This window comes from Bos indicus, chromosome 21 (genome assembly GCF_029378745.1).
Source record: "Bos indicus isolate NIAB-ARS_2022 breed Sahiwal x Tharparkar chromosome 21, NIAB-ARS_B.indTharparkar_mat_pri_1.0, whole genome shotgun sequence".
In the NCBI taxonomy this organism is placed as follows: Eukaryota; Metazoa; Chordata; class Mammalia; order Artiodactyla; family Bovidae; genus Bos; species Bos indicus.
The window spans coordinates 24,551,329-24,576,111 of NC_091780.1; the positions used below are offsets into that span (position 1 = coordinate 24,551,329).

Consider the following 24,783-nt stretch of genomic DNA (forward strand, 5'->3'; position numbering starts at 1 on the left):
AAAGGTGGTAGTAGGGATGGAGAGAAGGAGAGCTGCAATGGAGATTTTAGTAGATATGACTTCACAACCCTAGTTAATTATAGACTGGGGAAACATGAGCAAGAGGCAAGAATGACTGCAAGCTTCCAGTCTAGGGAACTGACAGCAAAGCCTTTAACCAAGAGAGGACATGCAGAAGGATTAGCAATGGTGATCTAATTGTGTTTATTTTAAATTAATTTTTATTGGAGTATGGTTGCTTTACAATGTTGTGTTAGTGTCTACTGTATAGCAAAGTGAATGAGCCACACATGGAATATTACTGTGCTGTGTTTAGTTGCTCATCCATGTCCGACTCTTGGTGAACCCATAGACTGTAGCCCAGTAGGCTCCTCTGTCCAGTATTCCAGGCAAGAATACTGGAGTGGACTGCCACTGCTTTTTCCAGGGGATCTTCCCAACCCAGGGATTGAACCCAGATCTCCTGCTTTGTAGGTGGATTCTTTACCATCTGAGCCACCAGGGAAGCCCCATGGAATATTACTCAGCCATAAAAAGGAACAATATTGGATCATCTGTAGAGGCATGGGGAATATGGACCTAGAGAATGTCATAAAGAGTGAAGTCAGAAAGAGAAAAATAAATATCATCTATTAACACATACATGTGGAAGCTAGGAAATGGTATAGGTGATCTTATTTAGAAATAGAGACACAGATGTAGAGAACAAATACTAGATAACATCTAACTGTGTTCTGAGAAGAGACCCTGGCAAGATGTATCATTCAAGACTAAGAACTCCCTGACCATCCTTGTGTGACAGCTACAGACTCCCTTGCAGGTGTCCAAGTTCCTTTTCTTCTCTAGATTCCATCCCTTACAGAACCATAGGAGATCAGAGCTGGGAGAAGCTTCCAGTAGCATTTAGCCTAACACCCTCCTTGTACAACTGAGAAGTCTAGAGATGGTAACTGTCTAAAATCCTTATGACTTTTTTTAATATGTTTAAGGTTGCCCTAACTTCAAATGAAAAGCAACAACAAAAATCAAATACATATGTATAACCCTTCCTTTTCATCAACTTGACTACCAGGCTTTCTTCTTGAGTAGTCAAATACCTATTGTCCCATTTCGTTGTAATTCAGAATTCATTCCTTAAAGATCTGCAGCGTTTTACTTCTCTACACTTTGAAAGCTACTGCCCTAAAATTAACTGAGTTTGCTCTGCCAGGAACTGTCTGATGCGGGTCCTGGTTATAAGCAAGGTGAAAAGACAGCCTTCAGAATGGGAGAAAATAATAGCAAACGAAGCAATGGACAAAGAATTAATCTCAAAAATATATAAGCAACTCCTGCAGCTCAATTCCAGAAAAATAAATGACCCAATCAAAAAGTGGGCCAAAGAACTAAACAGACATTTCTCCAAAGAAGACATACAGATGGTTAACAAACACATGAAAAGATGCTCAAAATCACTCATTATCGGAGAAATGCAAATCAAAACCACAATGAGGTACCATTTCACGCCAGTCAGAATGGCTGTGATCCAAAAGTCTACAAGCAATAAATGCTGGAGAGGGTGTGGAGAAAAGGGAACCCTCTTACACTGTTGGTGGGAATGCAGACTAGTACAGCCACTATGGAGAACAGTGTGGAGATTTCTTTAAAAACTGGAAATAGAACTGCCATTATGACCCAACAATCCCACTGCTGGGCATACACACTGAGGAAACCAGAATTTAAAGAGATACATGTACCCCAATGTTCATTGCAGCACTGTTTATAATAGCCAGGACATGGAAGCAACCTAGATGTCCATCAGCAGATGAATGGATAAGAAAGCTGTGGTACATACACACAATGGAGTATTACTCAGCCATTAAAAAGAATACATTTGAATCAGTTCTAATGAGGTGGATGAAACTGGAGCCTATTATACAGTAATCCAGAAAGAAAAACACCAATACAGCATACTAATACATATATTTGGAATTTAGAAAGATGGTAACAATAACCCTGTATGTGAGACAGCAAAAGAGACACAGACAAAAGATGGTGGAGGAATAGGATGGGGAGACCACTTTCTCCCCCACAAATTCATCAAAAGAACATTTAAAAGCCAAGTAAATTCCACAAAACAACTTTTGAATGCTGGCAGAGGACATCAGGCACCCAGAAAAGCAACCCAGTGTCTTCGAAAGGAGGTAGGAAAAAATATAAAAGACAAAAAAAGAGACAAAAGAGGGAGGGATGGAGCTCCATGCCAGGAAGGGAGTCTTAAAAAGAGAGAAGTTTCCAAACACCAGGAAACACTCTCACTGCCGAGTCTGTGTGGAGCCTTGGAAGCACAGAGGGCAACATAACAGGGAGGAAAAATAAACAATTAAAACCCACAGATTACGAGCCCAACAGTAACTCCCCCAGCGGAGAAGCAGCGAAGACACCTGCACCCGCCACTAGCAAGTGGGGGCTGGGCAGGGAGGCACAGACTACGTCGCTTAGAGTAAGGATCTGGCCTAAATGCCCCGAGCGCTATCTGAGCGAACTAATTTGGGCTACCAAACCAGACTGTGGGATAACTACCACGCCAAAAGCCAGCTTTAACCTAAGACACCGCCAGGCCTGCTCACGGAACAAAGGACTGAACAGAGATAGCCGGCTGCAGAACATCCCCCTCCGGTGACAGGCAGCCAGAGCCGGAAGTGGGCAATCGCAGCCCCAGAGAGACATTATCTACAAAACTGTAAGCAGGCTTCTTTGCTACCTAAGACTTCTTGGGGTTCTGGACAGTCAACATCTGCCAGAAAAGGTGCGCCGGTTGTACACCCAGAAAACCGAGCTGCAGGGAAGCGATAAGTCGCAGCAACCGCGCTCACCAAACACCTCATCAACTGAGTTGCTTGGACCTGGGAAGGGCACAAAACACAGGCCCAACCGAGTCTGCACCTCTGAGGACTACCCAAGTGCCTGAGCCTGAGCGGCTTAGACCTGGGAGGTGCAAGCAGCCCAGGGCCGGCCTCGGATGGTTCCCGGCGGAGCAACCTAGAGCCTGAGCAGTGTGGGCAGGGAGGCTACACGCCGTGAGCAGAGGCAGGCCCAGTGTGGCTGAGGCACTGCGAGCACACGCCAGTGTTATTTGTTTGCAGCGTCCCTCCCTCCCCACAGCGCAACTGAACAAGTGAGCCTAAAAAAAAAAAAAAAAAGTGTCCACCACTGCCCCCTTTGTATCAGGGTGGAAATCAGACACTGAAGAGACCAGCAAACAGAAGACGCTATAACAGAGGGAACCGCCTTGGAAGCGACAGGCAATAGATTAAAACCCTGTCTTTAGTACCGACTACATAGGAAGGGGCCTGTAGATCTTGAGAAATATAAGTCGGACCAAGGAACTAGCCGAAAATGAACTTACCCCACAATACCCACAACACCAGATAAAGTCCTAGATATATTTTTACTATTTTTAACGATCATTCTTTCTTTTTTTTTTAATTAAAAAAATTTTTAAGTCCTCTATTACTCCTTTAATTTTCACTTTCATAACCTACTATTACTTTGCAAAAAAAAAAAAAAAAGACCCTATTTTTTTAAAGCAAACTTCATATATACTTTATAATTTTTGTAATCTTGTTTTTTTTCTTTTTCTTTTTTTTTTCTTCTTTTCTTTAACATTGTATTTTTGAAATTCCAAACTCTACTCTAGATTTTTAATTTTAGCTTTTTGGTATTTGTTATCAATTTTGTACCTATATTTTTTTTATATAATTTTTGTGACTTTTTTTTTCTCTCTTTCTTTCTCTTCTTCTTTTCTTTAACATTGTATTTCTGAAATTCCAAACTCTACTCTAGATTTTTAATGTATGCTTTTTGGTATTTGTTATCAATTTTGTACCTATATTTTCTTTATAATTTTTGTGACTTTGTTTTTGATTTTTTGTTTTTTCTCTTTCTTTTTCTCATTCTTTTCTTTAACATTGTATTTTGAAATTCCAAACTCTACTCTAGATTTTTAACTTTTGCTTTTTGGTATTTGTTATCAATTTTGTACCTATATTTTCTTTATAATTTTTGTGACTTTGTTTTTCTTTTTCTCTCTTTCTTTTCCTTCTTCCTTTCTTTAACATTGTATTTTTGAAATTCCAAACTCTACTCCAGATTTTTAATTTTTGCTTTTAGGTATTTGTTACCAATTTTGTACCTTTAAGAACCCAATGTTCAGTACCCATTTTTTACTTGGGAGCGAGATTACTGGCTTGACTGCTCTCTCTCCCTTTGGACTCTCCTTTTTCTCCACCAGGTCGCCTGTGTCTCCTCCCTAACCCCTCTCTACTCTACCCAATTCTGTGAATTTCTGTGTGTTTCAGATGGTGGAGAACACTTAGGGAACTGATTACTGGCTGTATCTGTCTCTCTCCTTTTCATTCCCCCCTTTTATTCTCCTGGCCACCTCTGTCTCCTTCCTTCCTCTTCTCTTCTCTGTATAACTCCGTGAACATCTCTGAGCAGTCCAGCTGTGGAGTGCACATAAGGAAGTAATTACTGGCTAGCTCACTTTCTCCTCTACTGATTCCACCTCATCTCATTCGGGTCACCTCTAACTCCCTCCTTCCTCTTCTCTATGTAACGCTGTGAACCTCTCTGGGTGACCCTCACGGTGGAGAAACTTTTCATCTTTAACCTAGATGTTTTATCGATGCTTCTGTTTTGAGACTACTGTAAAAATAAGACCTATAATTGGAAGCAGGAGGCTTAAGTCAAAACCCTTACTCCAGGGAACTCCTGACTCCAGGGAACATTAATTGACAGGAGCTCATCAAACGCCTCCATACCTACACTGAAACCAAGCACCACACAAGGGCCAACAAGTTCCAGGGCAAGACATACCAAGCAAATTCTCCAGTAACACAGGAACACAGCCCTTAGCTCCAATATACAGGCTTCCCAAAGTTACTACAAAACCATAAACATCTCATAACTCATTACTGGACATTTCATTGCACTCCAGAGAGAAGAAATCCAGCTCCTCCCACCAGAACACCGACACAAGCTTCCCTAACCAAGAAACCTTGACAAGCCACCTGTACAAACCCACACACAGCGAGGAAACTCGACAATTAAGAGAACTCCACAAATTGCCAGAATACAGAATGGACACCCCAAACTCAGCAATATAAACAAGATGAAGAGACAGAGGAATACCCAGCAGGTAAAGGAACAGGATAAATGCCCACCAAACCAAACAAAAGAGGAAGAGATAGGGACTCTACCTGATAAAGAATTCCGAATAATGATAGTGAAGTTGATCCAAAATCTTGAAATCAAAATGGAATCACAGATAAATAGCCTGGAGACAAGGATTGAGAAGACGCAAGAAAGGTTTAACAAGGACCTAGAAGAAATAAAAAAGAGTCAATATATAATGAATAATGCAATAAATGAGATCAAAAACACTCTGGAGGCAACAAATAGTAGAATAACAGAAGATAGGATTAGTAAATTAAAAGACAGAATGGTAGAAATAAATGAATCAGAGAGGAAAAAAGAAAAACGAATTAAAAGAAATGAGGACAATCTCAGAGACCTCCAGGACAATATCAAACGCTACAACATTCGAATCATAGGAGTCCCGGAAGAAGACAAAAAGAAAGACCATGAGAAAATACTTGAGGAGATAATAGTTGAAAACTTCCCTAAAATGGGGAAGGAAATAATCACTAAAGTCCAAGAAACCCAGAGAGTCCCAAACAGGATAAACCCAAGGCGAAACACCCCAAGACACATATTAATCAAATCAACAAAGATCAAACACAAAGAACAAATATTAAAAGCAGCAAGAGAAAAACAACAAATAACACACAAGGGAATTCCCATAAGGATAACAGCTGATCTTTCAGTAGAAACTCTTCAAGCAAGGAGGGAATGGCAAGACATACTTAAAGTCATGAAAGAAAATAACCTACAGCCCAGATTACTGTACCCAGCAAGGATCTCATTCAAATACGAAGGAGAAATCAAAAGCTTTACAGACAAGCAAAAGCTGAGAGAATTCAGCACCACCAAACCAGCTCTCCAACAAATACTAAAGGATATTCTCTAGACAGGAAACACAAAAAGGGTGTATAAATTCGAACCCAAAACAATAGAGTAAATGGCAACAGGATCATACTTATCAATAATTACCTTAAATGTAAATGGGTTGAATGCCCCAACCAAAAGACAAAGACTGGCTGAATGGATACAAAAACAAGACCCCTACATATGTTGTCTACAAGAGACCCACCTCAAAACAGAGGACACATACAGACTGAAAGTGAAGGGCTGGAAAAAGATTTCCCATGCAAATAGAGACCAAAAGAAAGCAGGAGTAGCAATACTCATATCAGATAAAATAGACTTTAAAAGAAAGGCTGTGAAAAGAGACAAAGAAGGTCACTACATAATGATCAAAGGATCAATCCAAGAAGATATAACAATTATAAATATATATGCACCCAACATAGGAGCACCGCAATATGTAAGACAAATGCTAACAAGTATGAAAGGAGAAATTAACAATAACACAATAATAGTGGGAGACTTTAATACCCCACTCACACCTATGGATAGATCAACTAAACAGAAAATTAACAAGGAAACACAAACTTTAAATGATACAATAGACCAGTTAGACCTAATTGATATCTATAGGACATTTCATCCCAAAACAATGACTTTCACCTTTTTCTCAAGCGCACACGGAACCTTCTCCAGGATAGATCACATCCTGGGCCATAAATCTAGCCTTGGTAAATTCAAAAAAATTGAAATCATTCCAAACATCTTTTATGACCACAATGCAGTAAGATTAGATCTCAATTACAGGAGAAATACTATTAAAAATTCCAACATATGGAGGCTGAACAACACGCTGCTGAATAACCAACAAATCACAGAAGAAATCAAAAAAGAAATCAAAATTTGCATAGAAACGAATGAAAATGAAAACACAACAACCCAAAACCTGTGGGACACTGTAAAAGCAGCAGTGGCCACAACACTGGAAAAGGTCAGTTTTCATTCCAATCCCAAAGAAAGGCAATGCCAAAGAATGCTCAAACTACCACACAATTGCACTAATCTCACATGCTAGTAAAGTAATGCTCAAAATTCTCCAAGCCAGGCTTCAGCAATATGTGAACCGCGAACTTCCTGATGTTCAAGCTGGTTTTAGAAAAGGCAGAGGAACCAGAGACCAAATTGCCAACATCTGCTGGATCATGGAAAAAGCAAGAGAGTTCCAGAAAAACATCTATTTCTGCTTTATTGACTATGCCAAAGCCTTTGACTGTGTGGATCACAATAATCTGTGGAAAATTCTGAAAGAGATGGGAATACCAGACCACCTGATCTGCCTCTTGAGAAATTTGTATGCAGGGCAGGAAGCAACAGTTAGAACTGGACATGGAACAACAGAGTGGTTCCAAATAGGAAAAGGAGTTTGTCAAGGCTGTATATTGTCACCCTGTTTAACTTCTATGCAGAGTACATCAGGAGAAACGCTGGACTGGAAGAAACACAAGCTGGAATCAAGATTGCCGGGAGAAATATCAATAACCTCAGATACGCAGATGACACCACCCTTATGGCAGAAAGTGAAGAGGAACTAAAAAGCCTCTTGATGAAAGTGAAAGCGTAGAGTGAAAAGTTGGCTTAAAGCTCAACATTCAGAAAACTAAGATCATGGCATCCGATCCCATCACTTCATGGGAAATAGATGGGGAAACAGTGGAAACAGTGTCAGACTTTATTTTTCTGGGCTCCAAAATCACTGCAGATGGTGACTGCAGCCATGAAATTAAAAGACGCTTACTCCTTGGAAGGAAAGTTATGACCAACGTAGATAGCATATTCAAAAGCAGAGACATTACTTTGCCAACAAAGGTTCGTCTAGTCAAGGCTATGGTTTTTCCAGTGGTCATGTATGGATGTGAGAGTTGGACTGTGAAAAAGGCTGAGCACCGAAGAATTGATGCTTTTTAACTGTGGTGTTGGAGAAGACTCTTGAGAGTCCCTTGGACTGCAAGGAGATCCAACCAGTCCATTCTGCAGGAGATCAGCCCTGGGATTGCTTTGGAAGGAATGATGCTAAAGCTAAAACTCCAGTACTTTGGCCAACTCATGCGAAGAATTGACTCATTGGAAAAGACTCTGATGCTGGGAGGGATTGGGTGCAGGAGGAGAAGGGGATGACAGAGGACGAGATAGCTGGATGACATCACTGACTCGATGGACGTTGAGTCTGAGTGAACTCTGGGAGTTGGTGATGGACAGGGAGGCCTGGCATGCTGCGATTCATGGGGTCGCAAAGAGTCAGACACGATTGAGCGACTGATCTGATCTGATCTGAAGGGGAAAGTTCATAGCAATACAGGCATACCTCAAGAAACAAGAAAAAGTCAAATAAATAACCTAACTCTACACCTAAAGCAACTAGAAAAGGAAGAAATGAAGAACCCCAGGGTTAGTAGAAGGAAAGAAATCTTAAAAATTAGGGCAGAAATAAATGCAAAAGAAACAAAATAGACCATAGCAAAAATCAACAAAGCCAAAAGCTGGTTCTTTGAAAGGATAAATATAATTGACAAACCATTGGCCAGACTCATCAAGAAACAAAGGGAGAAAAATCAAATCAATAAAATTAGAAACGAAAATGGAAAGATCACAACAGACAACACACAAATACAAAGGATCATAATAGACTACTATCAGCAATTATATGCCAATAAAATGGACAACGTGGAAGAAATGAACAAATTCTTAGCAAAGTACAACTTTCCAAAACTGGACCAGGAAGAAATAGAAAATCTTAACAGACCCATCACAAGCACAGAAATTGAAACTGTAATCAGAAATCTTCCAGCAAACAAAAGCTCAGGTCCAGATGGCTTCACAGCTGAATTCTACCAAAAATTTAGAGAAGAGCTAACACCTATCCTACTCAAACTCTTCCAGAAAATCGCAGAGGAAGGTAAACTTCCAAACTCATTCTATAAGGCCACCATCACCCTAATACCAAAACCTGACAAAGATGCCACAAAAAAAGAAAACTACAGGCCAATATCACTGATGAGCATAGATGCAAAAATTCTTAACAAAATTCTAGCAATCAGAATCCAACAACACATTAAAAAGATCATACACCATGACCAAGTGGGCTTTATCCCACGGATGCAAGGATTCTTCAATATCTGCAAATCAATCAATGTAATACACCACATTAACAAATTGAAAAATAAAAACCATATGATTATCTCAATAGATGCAGAGAAAGCCTTTGACAAAATTCAACATCCATTTATGATAACTCTCCAGAAATCAGGAATAGAAGGAACATACCTCAACATAATAAAAGCTATATATGACAAAACCACAGCAAACATTATCCTCAATGGTGAAAAATTGAAAGCATTTCCTCTAAAGTCAGGAACAAGACAAGGGTGCCCACTCTCACCACTACTATTCAACATAGTTTTGGAAGTTTTGGCCACAGCAATCAGAGAAGAAAAAGAAATAAAAGGAATCCAGATTGGAAAAGAAGAAGTAAAACTCTCACTGTTTGCAGATGACATGGGCCTCTACATAGAAAACCCTAAAGACTCCACCAGAAAATTACTAGAACTAATCAATGAATATAGTAAAGTTGCAGGATATAAAATCAACACACAGAAATCCCCTGCATTCCTATACACTAATAATGAGAAAATAGAGAAATTAAGGAAACAATTCCATTCACCATTGCAACGAAAAGAATAAAATACTTAAGAATATATCTACCTAAAGACTAAAGACCTATATATAGAAAACTATAAAACACTGGTGAAAGAAATCAAAGAGGACACTTAATAGATGGAGAAATATACCATGTTCATGGATTGGAAGAATCAATATAGTGAAAATGAGTATACTACCCAAAGCAATTTATAGATTCAATGCAATCCCTATCAAGCTACCAATGGTATTCTTCACAGAGCTAGAACAAATAATTTCACAATTTGTATGGAAATACAAAAAACCTCGAATAGCCAAAGCTATCTTGAGAAAGAAAAATGGAACTGGAGGAATCAACCTGCCTGACTTCAGGCTCTACTACAAAGCCACAGTCATCAAGACAGTATGGTACTGGCACAAAGACAGAAATATAGATCAATGGAACAAAATAGAAAGCCCAGAGATAAATCCACACACCTATGGACACCTTATCTTTGACAAAGGAGGCAAGAATATACAATGGATTAAAGACAATCTCTTTAACAAGTGGTGCTGGGAAAACTGGTCAACCACTTGTAAAAGAATGAAACTAGAACACTTTCTAACACCATACACAAAAATAAACTCAAAATGTATTAAAGATCTAAATGTAAGACCAGAAACTATAAAACTCCTAGAGGAGAACATAGGCAAAACACTCTCCAACATACATCACAGCAGGATCCTCTATGACCCACCTCCCAGAATATTGGAAATAAAAGCAAAAATAAACAAACGGGACCTAATTAAACTTAAAAGCTTCTGCACAACAAAAGAAACTATAAGCAAGGTGAAAAGACAGCCTTCAGAATGGGAGAAAACAATAGCAAATGAAGCAACTGACAAACAACTAATCTCAAAAATATACAAGCAACTCCTACAGCTCAATTACAGAAAAATAAATGACCCAATCAAAAAATGGGCCAAAGAACTAAATAGATAATTCTCCGAAGAAGACATACAGATGGCTAACAAACACATGAAAAGATGCTCAAAATCACTGATTATCAGAGAAATGCAAATCAAAACCACAATGAGGTACCATTTCACGCCAGTCAGAATGGCTGTGATCCAAAAGTCTACAAGCAATAAATGCTGGAGAGGGTGTGGAGAAAAGGGAACCCTCTTACACTGTTGGTGGGGATGCAGACTAGTACAGCCACTATGGATAACAGTGTGGAGATTCCTTAAAAAACTGGAAATAGAACTGCCTTATGATCCAGCAATCCCACTGCTGGGCATACACACTGAGGAAACCAGAAGGGAAAGAGACACGTGTACCCCAATGTTCATCGCCGCACTGTTTATAATAGCCAGGACATGGAAGCAACCTAGATATCCATCAGCAGATGAATAAGAAAGCTGTGGTACATACACACAATGGAGTATTAGTCAGCCATTAAAAAGAATACATTTGAATCAGTTCTAATGAGGTGGATGAAACTGGAGCCTATCATACAGAGTAAAGTAAGCCAGAAAGAAAAACACCAATACAGTATACTAACACATATATATGGAATTTAGAAATATGGTAACAATAACCCTGTATACGAGATAGCAAAAGAGACACTGATGTATAGAACAGCTTTTGGACTCTGGGAGAGGTAGAGGGTGTGATGATTTGGGAGAATGGCATTGAAACATCTATAATATCATGTATGAAACGAGTCGCCAGTCCAAGTTCCATGCATGATACTGGATGCTTGGGGCTGGTGCACTGGGACGACCCAGAGGGATGGTATTGGGAGGGAGGAGGGAGGAAGGTTCAGGATGGCGAACACATGTATACCTGTGGTGGATTCATTTTGATACATGTCAAAATCAATACAATATTGTAAAGTTAAAAAAAAAAAAAAGAGACACAGACATATAGAACAGTCTTTTGGATTCTACGGGAGAGGGCGAGGGCAGGATGATATGGGAGAATGGCATTGAAACATGTAAATTGTCATATGTGAAATGAATCGCCAGTCCAGGTTCAACACATGATACAGGGTGCTCGGGTGCTCGGGGCTGGTGCACTGGGATAACCCAGAGGGATGGGATGGGGAGGGAGGTGGGAGAGGAGTTCAGGATGGGGAACATATGTACACCCATGGCAGATTCAAGTCAATGTATGGAAAAACCAATACAATATTGTAAAGTAAAATAAATAATTTAATTAATTTAAAAAAGAAAATTAAATTAACTGAGGAAGACTTTGTCAAACAAAACAGCTTTTCCTCAGTCCCTGAAGCTGTTCCTTGGTTTCCTGTGAAGTCTGAATACTACCTGCTGCACCTCTTCTTTAAGGCTTTGCTTCCTTGCTCTTTCTAACAGTGAGCCTTCCTTGGATTTATTCCTTCCTCTGTTGACGACTCCTACTCTTTCATGGTCCACTTTTTTTTTTGAACACATGATCCACTTTAAAAAAAAATGTTTATTGATTTGGCTGCACTGGCTCTTTATTGCAGCATGGGGGATCTTCAATCTTCATCTTCAATCTTACTTGTGACATGTAGGATCTTTTTAGTGTCAGCATGCAAACTCTCAGTTGTGGTATGTGGGATCTAGTTCCCCGTCCAGGAATCAAACCTGGGCCTCCTGCATTGGGAGCTTGGAGTCTTAGTCACTGGACCACTAGGGCAGTTCCCAAGATTGACTTTTGACTCCACTTTTTCCTCTAAACCTCCACATCCATCATGAGCCAAACACTTCTCTCTTCAGTCAGTTACTCTGGGGTCATTCACCTCATGGTGTTCACAATGTCTTCTGGGTTCACATCCAGATGTTCTGCACATGTCATAAGTGTGATGTGGCAGTTCTCTTGGCCCCCTTGGTCACTGGAAGCAAGGTGCCTTCTCAAAGAAAAGGAATCCATGTGCCCAAGGGGCTCACTGCTGGGATGCACCACAGTGAAAAGGGACATGGACGGATGAGAGCCTGTTCTGAGAGGAGCAACAGGGTTGGTAAGGGACTTAAAAACAATACACAAAAACTGCTGAAAAGGCTAAGAATGATGAACCTGGGAAAGATAGTACTCTAGGGATTCAGTTTTCTGCAAATTTGTGAAAACTTGTCACGTGGGATGAGGTATAGATGTGTGTGTGTGTGTGTGTGTGTGTGTTTTTTCAGAAAGCAGAAATTGGAAGGAGGTTATATTTTGGCTCAAAAGGAAAAAAATACTGCAAATAACTCAGGTTGTTCAATCCAAAAAGAGCTCTCAATGCAGTGAACTGTGCCCTTGCCGAAGGTGTTGAAGAGAGAGACTGGCCACCCAGCCTCTGAGATCCGCTTTCCTCTGACCCTCTGTGAATTGTTCTCCCTGTGACAGCCTGTCAGCACGGCAGGCCTCACATATCTGATGTGGAATCAGCTGTCCTGTCCAATTCCTCAAGTCTATCACTGATGCTGTTTTGCTTCTAGATTCCTGGGTAAGAGTCAACATCTTTGATTCCTTGCTCTCTTTAGGTCCCCATACCTTCACGTCCAGAATGTTTCTTGACATGCTCTTGATACTGTATCTCCATGGATACCATGACAGCCCAAACTTGCCAAATCCCATGTGGACAGAAGTCACTGGATTTTTTATCTCTCTGGAGATTAAGCCTGGCCTTCTCATTTTATAAGTAAGGAAAATAAGACACAGGAAAAATGAAAGACTTATTTACGGTCACATGGTTACAAGTGGTGGTTCTAGGCTCCAAGACTCCTGGCGCCATGTTCTTCCACGCCCCATACCACAGCAGCTCTGGGAGTTCTCCTGATAATCACTCGGGCCATCATGTTACATTTCAGCTTAACTAGTTTGATAAACAGTGGCCATGTCTTATCCATGGAATGATCACTTTATTTGGTTAACACTGTGATGGTCTTTGGTCAAATCATACGCATTAATCTAGATCTAGATATTACCCCCAATCTGGTAACTATAACAGAATACTGAGTCTGCTTTGAGTTAAAAGGCACTGTTCTTTTCTGTGCTTCTCGTAGATGTTGCCAAAGTAAGACTGCTGAATTGTGCAATAGAAGAGAATTCTAGCCAGTTCAGGCTCTCTAGAGTCTGCAAATCCAGGTCATTTGGATTTGAAACATATCATTGTACTCCAATGAGTACAAAAATGACATATATCATGTTAACTGGCTAGGCCCTGAATACTCCCATAAAAGGTCCTGGACTCACGTTGGTTCTTCTGTTGCTATTCTGGTCTCTTCTAGTTCTTGAGCTTGTTTCAGCCAAGGTAATTTAGCTTCCACTGGGCTTTTTTCTAAGGAAAAAGGAACATAAACAACAAGCTTAATTACTCTTAATCATTCAAGAGTTGGACATGTGATTGTTATTTATTGGAGATTTCATCAATTTTTTTTTTCAAATGAACAGTGCATGAAGTGGCTTCTGGACAGAAGCAAAAATTTCTGTCATGTATTTTTTAAATTAACACATTATCAGAATGCAACCAAACAATCTCATGACACAGTTGAATACATTCTCCAAGTTAGCATAAAAACACCTTGTATCAGTACCAGTCTCTGTTGTTTGCATACTAAAGCTCTGATTTCAACCAGATCAGTTTGCTTTCTTTTGCCACACAGTTTTTGCCACTGAGTGAAGAAATTAATAGAGACAAGCAAATAACATAGAAGGCTTAGAAAATTGCGAGGAGGAAAGTCTGTACTATGGTTTACTCAAACTTTAAAATGTTGTAGTTGTTAAGAGAGATGATTACCAATTACAATTGGCCTGCAGGAGCAAGCTGGTGCCCTTCTCTGTCCTTTGAAGCTTCCTAAGATGTGAAGAAAGCATCTAATTATGAAGTGAGAATGGAAATAATTTTGGACTGCTTTGGAGAAATCACAGACGCTAAGAAAGTGGCTATAAAAGTACCACTGACTGCAGAAAAGGAGAAAAGACTTCCCTGAAGAAGTTATATAATCAGTATTTGTACCTTGCATGGAAACCAGTGATTTTTCCAGAAGACAGACATCATGAAAGAAATGAAGAATTAGTTGCTTATGAGGCTATTTGTATGAAGAATGCACCCAGAAATCATGAAGAAGAATCTTACCATCCTCTCTAATGGGCTAATAAGGACGGTTCCTTGGCACTGACACTTGGAAGTAATTCTTTTTCCATTTCCAAAAGGAAATACTTGTCACAAGGATTGGTAATACCTTACTAAAGTGCGTGTATGGAAATAATCCTGTCAAGAGGGGAACACATACATACCCAAGAGGTGGTGCCAAGGTTTGTTCACCCATGGATGCTACCCATGTCTGCTAATTCATGTGGAACAAATGGAACCACACAAAAATTTCTGAGTGCATCTATACATCTAGACTGGAGATTTAGTCTGTAAATCTAGACTTTCAGTCTAGAAAGTCTTCTTTGTTCATGGTAGACGATAGGACGTATGATGAAGAGGACACTGTTCCTTCCACTCTGGTGGAAAGCACGTAGGAATCTTCCTATTCCTCTCTCTCTTCATCTTCCTCCTCCTTTTTCTTCAAAGCAGGCACTGCATCACGTGATTTTATATCCACTTCTTTCTGGAGGTATTTCTTATCTGATCTCCAGTAGCATATTGGGCACCTACTGACCTGGGGAGTTCATCTTTCAGTGTCCTATCTTTTTGCCTTTTCATACTGTTCATGGGGTTCTCAAGACAAGAATACTGAAGTGGTTTGCCATTCCCTTCTCCAGTGGACCACGCTTTGTCAGAACTCTCCACCATTGTGGTTCATAGTTTCATTGAGTTAGACAAGGCTGTGGTCCATGTGTTATGTCCACTAAGAAAGGTTAATATAAGCCTACACAGACAGGAGCCACTGTACCTATACAGTAAGTCTCCTACATACGACCCTTCAAGATGTGAACTTCCAAAGATGTGAATGTGCAGCTGGTTTAGCATGGAACCAGAACTTGTGCCATAAACATCAGGCATGAGTGACACTGCAGCCTGTCTTCCGCATCCTATTGCCAACAATCCTTCAGCTCAACCATCTCCCACCCCCCTCCCTCCTCCAGTCAGTAACTCTTCTTGCCTGTTCAATTGATGCCAGCCCATGTTCTATACTACTGTACTTCTTAAGGTACTTACTGTAAGATTAAAAGTGTTTCCTTTGTGCCAGTACCATACTATCTTGATGACTGGATGGGATGGGGAGAGACGTAGGAGGGGGGTTCAGGATGGGGAACACATGTACACCCGTGCAGATTCATGTCAATGTATGGCAAAACCAATACAATATTCTAAAGTAATTAGCCTCCAATTAAAAAAAAAAGTGTTTCCTTTATTTATTTTTTAAAAATGTATTGTTTGTGTGAAAAGCATGATAAACCTATTACAGTACACTACTATATAACTAATTGTGTTAGTTGGGTACCTAGGCTAACTTTGTTGGACTTACAAACAAATTGGATTTATGAACCAGCTCTCAGAATGGAACTCGTTCGTATGTAGGGGACTTACTGCACTGAATCAACAAGATCTAAGTTTCTCTTCAAGATCAATTAATGACATAGGTTTAACTTCTTTATCTAGGTGGACATGTCAATCTGTCAGTGAACAGTTTTTGCAAGAAAGTTAGTATGTTTAAATGCAAATGCTGCAGTATTAGTAAGAGACCTGGAAAGCACCACCTGATTTCACTTTAAAATGCACCACAAATTTACCTTTTGGTTTATAACAGGGGATGGGAATGATACATTCTTCTTTGATGTGTAACTTCAGTTGTGGGTTACAGCCGCCAACATGCTGCCCACGGTGGTTGATACACAGCACAACTCGATAACGTAACCCTCGGCCACAAGTCACTGTGCACTTCAGAGACGAAAAGAGAAGCCAATGAAATTCTACACGAATATTAAACACAAAAGGTCATCAGATAAACATTACATAAGGAACGGGGTGGAGGCTAATTTCCCATGATTCTTTATGCTTCAGGGCCCCTCCCTTGCAAGATTACTTCCAATTCTCACTTTGAAAAGTATTTCAGGTGATGTCACAGCACAAGAACTATTGAAATGCCCTAAAATCTTTCTATACAAATATGAAAGAAACTTAATATAGGTTTTTCTCAAACTTGATTAAAAATTTACACATCATCCAAAACAATCTGTAAAGACAAAAGAAACCTTTTGAAATAGTTAATTAAAAAGATATCAAATTTTGCTCAACCATGCTACAGGATTACCTTTCTATTCTGTGTATAGAAACTTATCTTGCAAAAATATCATATGAAAAGGCTCTCTAAGAGTATTCAGCCAAAAATGTAGGAAAAAATACTACAGGTGTAATAAGGCAGTTAAAATGAATGAAAACATTATGTTATTTTCTCTAAATTTTGTGAATTTTGTGTTGCCAGCATTTCTTTTCTTGAATAATTTGTTTATGATTTAGAAGGTACTTTTTTTTGCCTATGAACGGAATTTTCTCAAGTCATGAATATCCAGGATATCTTTGCAGTATATGTACATTATGTTGGTAAGTATATATGTATGTATGCGTGTTTGTCTTTTTTAATCAAGACTAGTTTTTAGGACTACTTAAGGTTTACAGAAAAATTGAGCAGCGATTATAGTGCAATAAAATAAGATAATTAAAAAAGAGAAAAACTGACCAGTTAGTATAAGAGTTCCCATATGCCCCCTCTCCCTTACACACAGTGAAAGTGAAAGTGAAGTCGCTCAGTCGTGTCCGACTCTTAGCAACCCCATGGACTGTAGTCTACCAGGCTCCTCCCTCCATGGGATTCTCCAGGCAAGAGTACTGGAGTGGGTTGCCATCCCCCAATATTAATATCTTGCATTATTGTGGTACCTTTGTTACAACTGATAAACCAATACTGATACATTATTCTTAACTCAAGTCCAGAGTCACATTAGGGTCGTCAGCTTTAAAACACGTAATTTCTTACAATTTCATTATTCTAAATAAACATTTATTTAGATACTCAATATTTGTGTTTTGTATTCTTTTTTCTTAAAAAGTCACCTCCTTGGTAGGGGAGGGATGGACTGTAAGCCTGAGATTAGCAGATGTAAACTGTTGCATATAGGATGGATCAACAAGGTCCTGCTGTATAGCACAGGAAACTATATTCAATGTCCTGTGATAAAGCATCCTGGAAAAGAATATGAAAAAGAATGTATATAAATGTATAACTTGATCACTTTGTTGTGCAGCAGAAATTAACACAACATTGTAAGTCAACTACACTTGAACAAAATAAAATTTTTAAAAAGTCACCTCCATATTGTTTAAACTTCAGGCCCCACCAATCCTGGATCCACCCCTGGGAGAAGTCAAGAGGCCTTGGGCACGTGCCACAGAACAGACAGTGCTCTGCAGACGTGATCTCACCAAGGGTTCTGATACATTGGCAGGTCAACAGCTTCATTCCTATTTAACAGATGAGCCAATCAACAACCCGCCAACTAAGGACCTTCCTCAAAGTCAAGTAGTTCCTAAGAGGCCAAGTGGAATTCCATCCCAGAGCCTCCTGCTGTCAAAATAATGACTTCACCACTGCTTCATAAAGCTTGAAGATTCTTTCCTAAGTCCATAGATGTTTCTTAAAATGTCAGAGAAGAGTTTCAGAAGATATGGAGGCCTTTTGCAGCATAGACCCATCTTCAAGAAATTCTTAAAGAGATGGGAATACCAGACCACCTTACCTGCCTCCTAAGAAACCTGTATGTAGGTCGAAAAGCAACAGTTAGAACTAGACATGGAACAATGGACTGGTTCAAAATTGGGAAAGGAGTACATCAAGGTTGTATATTGTCACCCTGCTTCCTTAACTTCTACGCAGAGTATATCATTTCAAATGCAGGGGCTGTATGAATCACAAGCTGGAATCAAGATTGCCAGAAGAAATATCAACAACTTCAGACACACAGATGATACCACCCTAATGACATAAAGTGAGGAGGAACTAAAAAGCCTCTTGACAAGGATGAAAAAGGAGAGTTAAGAAGTTGGCTTGGAACTCAACATTCAAAAAACTAAGATCATGGCATCCAGTCCCATCACTTCATGGCAAATAGAAGGGGGAAAAGTGGGAGTAGTGAGAAATTTTATATTCTTGGGCTTCAAAATCACCACGGATGATGACAGCAGCCATGAAATTAAAAGATGCTTGCTCCTTGGAAGGAAAGCTTTAACAAACCTAGACATTGTATTAGAAAGCAGAAACATTACTTTGCTGACAAAGGTCCATCTAGTCAAAGCTATGGTTTTTCTAGTAGTCATGTATGGATGTGAGAGTTAGGCTGGGCACCAAGGAACTGATGCTTTCGAACAGTGGTGCTAGAGAAGACTCTTGAGAGTCCACTGGACAGCAAGGATATCAAGCCAAGTCAATCCTAAAGGAAATCAACCCTGAATATTCATTTGAAGGACTTATGTTGAAGCTGAAGCTCTTGGCCACCCGAGTAAAAGAATTGATTCATTGGAAAAGACGCTGATGCTGGGAAAGACTGAAGGCAAGAAGAGAAGGGGACGACAGGGGATGAAATGGTTAGACAGCATCACCAACTCAATGGACTTGAGTCTGAGTAAACACCGGGAGATAGTGAAGGACAGGGGAGCCTGGGATGCTGCAGTGCACAGGGCGCCAAAGAGTCAGACACAACTTAGTGACTGAACAACGGTATCTCAGTGGTTTCCAAATAGGCTGCCTGCCTCTGGGCTTTCCCAGCATCAGTCTATCTTACCTCATTTACTTAAAATATAAAACGTTTACTCTCTTCAACAAAAACAGTGAAGCTTCATAGTAACCACCGGATCAAGAATACACTTCTAGGGACTCCCTTGGTGGTCCAGCGGCTAGAACTCAGCCCTCCCAATGCAGGAGGCCTAGTTTCAATCCCTGGTCAGGGAACAAGATCCCATATGCCACAACTAAAGATTCCTCATGACACAACTAAAAAGAGCCTGCATGCCACAGGAAAGATGGAAGATCCCACATGCCTCAAGTAAGATCTGGTGTAGCCAAATAAAATAAACAAATATTTTTAAAAAGAACACACTTCTAGTGTCAGTTTTAGCATCTCTGTCTTAATCTTCCAATTCTTAATAACATGAGTTCTGTCTTAACCCAGATGAATTAGGGCCTTTTCAGCCTCCAGTCATTCTGTGTCAGATTTCTGCTTTACTCCACCATCCTGGCTTAGCCATACCACACATTGATGCCTTCTCTAGGCTCCTGCATGGTTAAAGTCTGCGGATCTGAAATATGGGTTAAGCACCACAAGGGCAACAAAGACTTTCCAAATAACTGTTTCAATCCCTGTTCCTTTCAGATTGGTTCTCAATAATTCTTACCTGCTCTGATGCCTCCAACATTCTCCCTCACAGCATCCTTCAACTGTCTTCTCAGCTCTTCAGGAGTAGGAACCATGTTCACATACAACTTCTGCATCCGCCATGTTGCCCAGTACAGTACTGGCCACAGAGCAAATAATCATTAAAGTCTGAGACTGAATTAAAGGTGGCATGTTCTCAAATCTTACCTGAGACCACTCCATGGCAATCCACTTGGGACAGTCGAACAGATTGCAGGTTTGCATCACCTTGGGTTTGGGTGCATACATGCACTTCCATTCTTCCACTTGAAGTATCTCTCCATGCATGGACTCCTCCACACACACAAAGGTCCGTCTCTGAATCCCGCCTCCACAGGACACTGAACATGCAGTCCAAGGGTTATGTTCCCAGCTCAAAAGCAAAGAAGTGAAAACACATTATTCATTTGTTGCTTGCTTCAAGTTTGCAAAGTTGATTGCAACAAGTACAGCCATAGACTTTAATCTTAACTACTACACACACTGTATTGTCTTAACTCCTTGGTCCTAAAGGTTATTGTCAAATGGGAGTAACACACCTGCCCCAGTGTATTATAACAACAGGGCCGTTGTGTGAAAGCATCTTCAATCTGACTCTAAAGTATAAAGCACCAATGGAGAGTATTACCAGGGAATCATACATACTCCGAGTCAGAAAGAATCATCCTAACATGTCTAGGTATAAAAGGGAATGCAAATATCTAATCAACTGGAATGTGTTAGCTTCCTCTGCAATGTGCTGTGCTTAGTCACTCAGTCATGTGTGACTCTTTGCAACACCATGGACTGTAGCCTGCCAGGCTCCTCTGTCCATGGGGAGTCTCCAGGCAAGAATACTGGAGTGGGTTGCCATGCCCTCCTCCAGGGGATCTTCCCAACCCAGGGATCAAACCCAGGTCTTCCACATTGCAGGCAGATTCTTTACTCACTGAGCCACCAGGGAAGTTCCCCTCTACAATACCTAGATATAAATTCATGCTTGACATCTCCAGTGACATCTCCAGTGACATTTCAAATATTAACTTTGAGGCAGCCTATTCCATCTAATTCTTAGAAAAATATTATTATGTAATTAAAGTCTTTGTTCCCTTAGCTCTCTGTAAAGGGTCTAGTCTCATACATTTAAGACTACTGCCACAGATACTATGGGCTTCGCCGGTGGCTCAGACAGTAAAGAGTCTACTTGCAGTGTGGGAGACGCAGGTTCCATCCCTGGGTTGGGAAGATCCCCTGGAGAAGGAAATAACAACGCACTCCAGTATTCTTGCCTGGAAAATCCCATGGACTGAGGAGCCTGGTAGGCTACAGCCCATGGTGTTGCAAAGAGTTGGACACGACTGAGCGACTTCACTTTCACCTTTCACAGATACTAAAGCTCCTTGAAAACTGATTAGAGCATATTACAGAAAGGAAAAGGAAATATGTAACTCACCGAGGGAGAGGCTGGAAGTGGTCATAGGGCATGATCTCTTTAAATCCATCGCTAGAAATGAAATCGTGAGAATATAATTACTACTCAATACATTTACTCATTTGACTAGTATAGATGTCATATGACAAAATACAGAGCTCTTTCAAATTATATTGACACTTAATATGCCAACTTTTCTGAACCATTTCCCCCCAAATTCCCTTTCCACTTGCACACTTCTGCTACCGTCTCCTTAATTTTTAGGAACATCTCTGATATACAACTTACCCAATTCTATATGAAAGTGAAGCTAGCAGTATATACTCATTAAAGTAGTATATGTTCATCATCTCTTAATTTAGATAAATCTATTTATTCCCTTTTATCCTCTTAAATTATTGTGATAAAATATATTCATGATATTAACACAGTCTAATTAGCAGGATCTTTAGAAAATCACTTTGTTTAACAGATTCTATCTTTTGAAAAGGCCTCTATTTGTGATTGTGTACACGTGGGATTACAGGAAATGCACAGCTTCGTGATGGGAAATGAAATCCACTGAGAACGCTTCCCTTTCCACTTGCACACTGCCTCAGCCAGCTGGCAGAGAGCTGGGGGATTCTGGGACTTGATAGTGTGCTGTTATTTTAGGATCCTGTAGCAAAGCCAAGAAACTTACCCAATCCAACTTCCCCAATCCAGAAGCTGGATTGCCAACTTCTGGCAATCCAAGTCACCAGGTACTAAATTCTGCAGCAGGATGGTTTATGCATAGCTTTTCTACTCTGGCAGTCAAACTCTGCACTTCCTGCACTATGTATTATTTATACTGAGTTTAAGGTGAACACTTCAAAAGTCTAAATGTGGTCATCGGTAACTCAGTTTAAAAAGCTAAAATGGTGAATTATCGATATTCACAGCTGGTAGGTGGACTAGATGTACTTAAATGAAGAGACCTTTCATGTTGTATACACAAGACGTGCTCAGAGAGATTCATGACAAAAAGTGAAAGGTCACAGCTCATGGACACAGAGCCCACAAGCACGAACCAGATGAGTGAGCAGATGAGCCTAATGCCTCCTGACCACGGTTATAAATGGGTTCGCAGGTACCTGCCACCAGGGTACGTTCAAGATCATGCAATGCAACTGTGTCGCTTGATAAGGATGGATCAGTCCCAGCTGCTGTTGATTTCTTTTTTTTAATTTTTAATTGGAGAATAATTGCTTTACAAAATTGTGATGGTTTCTGCCATCCATCAACATGAATCAGCCTGTGTCATACAGCAAATTCCCACCAGCTGTCTGTTTTACATATGGTAATGTATGTTTTCATGTCACTCTCTCAACTCATCCCACCCTCTCCTTTCCTCATTGCGTCTACAAGTCTGTTCTCTATGTCTGTGTCTCCACTGTTGCCCCGCAAATAGGTTCATCAGTACCGTCTTTCTAGATTTCATATATATGTGTTAATATATGATATCTGTCTTTCTTCTGACTTACTTCAGTCTGTATAACAGGCTCCAGGTTCATACACCTCATTGGAACAGACTCAACTGCATTACTTTTACTAGCAGAGTAATATTCCATTGTATACATGTACCAAAGGGCAGTGATACAAACCTTGATGGGCAAGGATCCATGCTGCATTCCTTCAGTTTGGGTTTTGGTTTCACATTTTCAGGATAGTAATGGCAATAATGGTCAGGAACCACCCTCTTCAAGCGGATATCCACACATTCAGCAGAATTGAGCTGATACCCTAAAGCAGCAGAACAGGAATGTCTGAGTATTGCATTCATTTGGGATTTCCTTGGCAATGTGATTGCTTGCCACACATTTTTTTCTTTCTTCTTTAGGAAACTCAACTCAGTGGTTCTCAACCCTGGTTGTATAACAAACAGAACCATGTGGGAGCCTTTAACACATACCAGCACCCAGGTCCCCTCCTGGTCCAATGAAATCAGAAGCATTACAGTCAAGAAATCAGCATTCCCACAGGTCAAAGTGGGAGGAGTGGGTCCTATCTGTTCCCATGGTCACATTGTAACTGAAGAAATACGGCTGTTCCTTTATTCCCAGGCTACCTAGAAGGTAGAAGCAGCAGATGCCCACTGCTTAATTGGAAGAGGGTGTAAGGTGCTTTAGGAAAAGCACTTATGGAGAGCTAGCTATTGGACTGAACGATGATTGCAGTTTCCCAAGCTCCTTTAGGTTTACAGTTACTGTGGGGAGCGAATAAGAGCAAGAGTGTCAAAGCTTTGTTAAAAATGTAAATCTTTAAACAATGGCTGGGGGATATGGTACAGCAGCAGCAGAAAAGTTATGACCAACCTAGGCAGCATATTAAAAAGCAAAGACATTACTTTGCCAACAAAGGTCTGTCTAGTCAAAGCTATCGTTTTTCCAGTAGTCATGTATGGATGTGAGAGTTGGACTACAGAGCAAGCTGAGCACCAAAGAATTGATACTTTTGAACTGTGGTGCTGGAGAAGACCCTTGAGAGTCAGAAAGGAGACAGAAAGGATATCCAACCAGTCAATCCGAAAGGAAATAAGTCCTGAATACTCATTGGAAGGACCGATGCTGAAGCTGAAAACTCAATGTTTTGGCCACCTAATGCAAAGAACTGACTCATTTGAAAAGACCCTGATGCTGGGAAAGATTGAAGGCAGGAGGAGAAGGGGATGACAGAGGATGAGATGCTTGGATGGCATCATTGACTCAATGGACTTGAGTCTGAGTAAACTCTGGGAGTTGGTGATGGACAGGGAGGCCTGGTGTGCTGCAGTCCATGGAGTTGCAAACAAAAGAGTCAGACATGACTGAGCGATTGAACTGAACTGAACTGAACTGAACTGAGCAGCAGCAACAACAACAAAAAAAAGACTTTTTAAAAAAGACTCTCGGGTTCTTCTAAGATGACTGAAATGTTTGACCAAGATTGAGAATGACTACTTGCATTATAACTCGCATTATAACTGATTTGTGTTATACTTGGCACTTACTTTTTAAGATTTTTGTTTTGATATGGACCATTTTATTTTTAAAGTCTTAATTGAATTTGCTATAGTAGTGTTTCTGTTTTATGTTTTTGTTTTTTTTTTCGCCACAAGGCATGTGGGATCTTAGTTCCTCAACCAGGGATCAAACCTGCAACTCCTGAATTGGAAGGCAAAGACCACTGGACCACCAGGGAAGTCCCTGTTTTTAGCACTTATGATTAGAAAGTTATAATAGACTCCTTTGAAAATTTTTGGAGCTCATGTACAGAAGGTTAG

General features: G+C 40.2%; 1 protein-coding gene across 8 annotated transcripts in view; it reads right to left on the minus strand.

The window, feature by feature from the left end:
* ADAMTSL3 (ADAMTS like 3) overlaps positions 1-24,783 on the minus strand; it is a 380,959-nt gene that overhangs the window by 138,082 nt on the left and 218,094 nt on the right. For all 8 annotated transcript variants that reach the window (XR_011562580.1, XR_011562581.1, XM_070775206.1 and 5 more), the window contains 5 exons: positions 23,126-23,264; positions 21,522-21,572; positions 20,258-20,462; positions 16,415-16,562; positions 13,925-14,009 (listed from right to left, as the gene is read on the minus strand). Coding sequence is in view for 6 of the 8 variants with exons in the window: in XM_070775206.1 (XP_070631307.1) it covers positions 13,925-14,009; positions 16,415-16,562; positions 20,258-20,462; positions 21,522-21,572; positions 23,126-23,264 (628 nt within the window). In the remaining 2 variants the exon portion in view is untranslated. The remainder of the gene's footprint in view (positions 1-13,924; positions 14,010-16,414; positions 16,563-20,257; positions 20,463-21,521; positions 21,573-23,125; positions 23,265-24,783) is intronic.